Genomic DNA, 3,061 nt, shown 5'->3' with positions numbered 1-3,061 from the left:
TCGGAAAACGACAAAAAAAAAAAATCATCCAAATTACTTGAAATAGTGTCATTTGTGCTGATTATTAATAAATTTTTATCGTTTTCTTGGTAAGTATTTTTTACGGGGAAGCGTAACGAGTAAATAGAACAAAGGAAGTTCATTATTAATGAATGATGACGCAATCCTAAATTCATTTATTGTATTAAGTTCGAAATTTTTTGGAATAACTATCTTCTAATAAATGTTATTCTAACGGCACTTTATAAGTTAGTATTTTCTAATGTATATTTAACACTAAGAAATTAATTGTTATTCCTCTCACATTTGTTCTAAACAACGAGCTATGGTTGAGGCAGTATTATTTGATTTGTTGCATTTAGACTGGGTATCTCCTTTCTCGAATTACGGCAAAGAATTTGATGCTCCGAATCTGTTGGGTAATACACCAGTTATCGCTTCATTAAATGACGAAGTAGACATTCTGACATTCATTGGTAAAGAATTTTGGTTTCATGTTTTTAAGAAAGAAATTGATTGTATTCGAATTGATAATGAAGATTTATATGTTCTTCAAGATAACTCTTTCATGTTTCTCAGAACAACCAAGCATAGCTATCGGTATTTGAGATCAGGACTTAAGTCCTTATCTGCATACATGTGGACTTGTACGCGGAGCTTTAGAGAATTTAGGCATAATATCTGCAGTAACAGCTGATGTCATCACTCCTCCAAATTGTAAATTTAATGTAAAAGTTCGTCGAATATAGTTTTAATTTATGATTTAAGTAAAGTTTATGTTTATTCCATTGCATTAATTTTCTACAGTTATGCTCATTTTCTTTTTTATTACCTATCTGTGAATTGTAAGCAGAGTGTTTCTTAATTACTGCCCCTAATATATACTTTTAGAATTCTTGGATAAAACGAAGTCAATAAAGTATAAGCATAAAAGGTTACTAATTAATATTAATTAACTCTTGGTGTCCTAAGGCAATTAAACATGTTTCGACATTTTCACTCCCACATTTTTTAGTCTGTTTCAAACTCGTCAGATTTTGTTGCCGTTTATTTTTTCTCTACAGTATTTAAATTATAATATAATTTGCGACCCATAATCTGCATATTTTTTCGACATCACATTTGCAAAAAGTCAAAAATTTATATACACTCATTACAGTTATAATCTTATGAACTCGATGATGCCCAAGTCGCAAATTTCCAATAATATTAGACTTATAACACTCATTGTTGTTATTATCTACTAGAAAATTAATAAAAATGATCCTTTTTGCATTTTTTTAAAAATTTATTTAAAGAAATAAGTAACAAAGTTGAAAAATTAAATAAAATCAGAAAAATTTGAGACACAATGAAAAATACCAACAAATTATTCGAAAATAAAATTATGTTCATTTCCAAATAAAAAGTATTCAACCAATTATAAGTTCTAAACAATTGACTTTTAGTTGAAAAAATAGAAAAATAATAACGTTACAGAATTTTTTATTTGTTTTTGAATTTGGCGAAAACTTACTTTTAATTTGGATTTTTAAGTAAGCTGTATTATTGGAACCCTTTGTACGTGTTATTCTTTTAAAAACAATTTATGTCGAGAAAAAATTTCTGTGAGCTTGTGAATAATATATTTTTAGAACCGTCTGTAAAAATTAAGGTGGACACTAATGGGTTAAAAAGGAATGATTAGTTCAATGTTCGCTTAAATCTTATTATTATGGATTTATGATCCTTTTCAGGCAGATAATACTTCCTCCTTGCCAACTTATGAAGCATTAAATGAATTAAAGCTCCTTACTTATTCAGCAACTAATTAATGTTTTTGAGTACTTTTTATTTTAATTAACTCATTCAAGTGTTCCATAGTTACCAAATTTTTGTCCCGAGGTATCTTTACAATAAAGTGTTAATTCTGTGTGACTCCAAAGCTGTCTTAGGATAGGGGGACCTTGTGCCATCGACTTGAACAACAAAAATACCGAGAAAATGTAACAATGAAAAACCCTCGCAAGGAAAAATATGAACGAAAAATGTAGAGTTTAACCTAAAAGTTGATATTAATTATTTAAAGTTAGGAGAGTGGATGTATTCATTTTACTCTTCAGTTTGTGTTGTTCCAATTTCTGTTTAATAAAAAGAACTGTATGATGATAACAAAAAAGAACAGAATGCACCAAGTATAATATTTTGAACATCTATGAGTTTTCAGCTCAATTATAACAGTAAATTTAATATTTTCGCAATCGCGTGGACGACAAATGTCTACGATTGCTAAACTACAGTTATTAAGAGCCTTATTGAGTCTAAATTGTTCTGGATATTTTATCGAAAATACTCAGATCGCCACCCTTAGTTGCAGTAATAATCCCATCGATTCAATTCAACTTTTTATTGTTTAACCTAGTTTAAAAAAAGTAAAATTGTTTTTAAAAGTTGTTCAAACTCGTTATTTCTTAGAAATTCATTTTGAATATAATGAAATTTGTAATTGGGTGCTTGCACTTCAAGAAGAAGAAGATCACAGATGCCCGCATGTGTGACCTATGACGTCAGCGCCAGCTGATCGCTTATAAGCAAAATGGCTAGAATTTGTTGAAATATAATTCTTTCTCGTCTACGTCTTTTACTTAACTTAAAATTTTTTTAATGTATTTTGTTGCAACCGTGATATAATTTTGTTTTGTGTACCTTCGATGCATAATTAGTTTGTTTATGTTCTACATGGATTCTTTGTGTTAAGCAAGAAATATATAGCGGAAGAATTTAAGTCTTTGTAAAAGAATGATGAATATATGAAGAATATGAATAGGTCAAAAAATGTGTCACTTAAGAGAATTGGTACAGGACAAGCTTGGTTTACTCGGAATAGAATGGAAAGAACTGTAGCTAACGTGAACAAATGCCCCGTTTCAACAACTAATCAGGATCTAGATACCCACACTACGTCACTTGCAAATATCCAATTGTAAAGAAATAAGCATTTCGGAAATAAATTGTGACTCGTCTGCTAGCGAAGTTCTTTTCAAATCGCTTCCGCCCACTTGTTCGCATATTTATCTGTCCT

General features: G+C 29.7%; 1 protein-coding gene across 1 annotated transcript; it reads left to right on the top strand.

Moving 5' to 3' along the window:
• The first annotated feature begins 325 nt into the window (after positions 1-325).
• Positions 326-697, top strand: LOC139426745 (trafficking protein particle complex subunit 6B-like). The gene has a single exon (XM_071186584.1). It carries the CDS (start codon positions 326-328, stop codon positions 695-697), a length of 372 nt encoding a protein of 123 aa, XP_071042685.1.
• The last annotated feature ends 2,364 nt before the right edge of the window (positions 698-3,061 follow it).

The sequence above is a fragment of the Parasteatoda tepidariorum genome, chromosome 1 (genome assembly GCF_043381705.1).
Source record: "Parasteatoda tepidariorum isolate YZ-2023 chromosome 1, CAS_Ptep_4.0, whole genome shotgun sequence".
NCBI lineage: Eukaryota > Metazoa > Arthropoda > Arachnida > Araneae > Theridiidae > Parasteatoda > Parasteatoda tepidariorum.
This window is presented reverse-complemented; position numbering and strand designations above follow the sequence as displayed.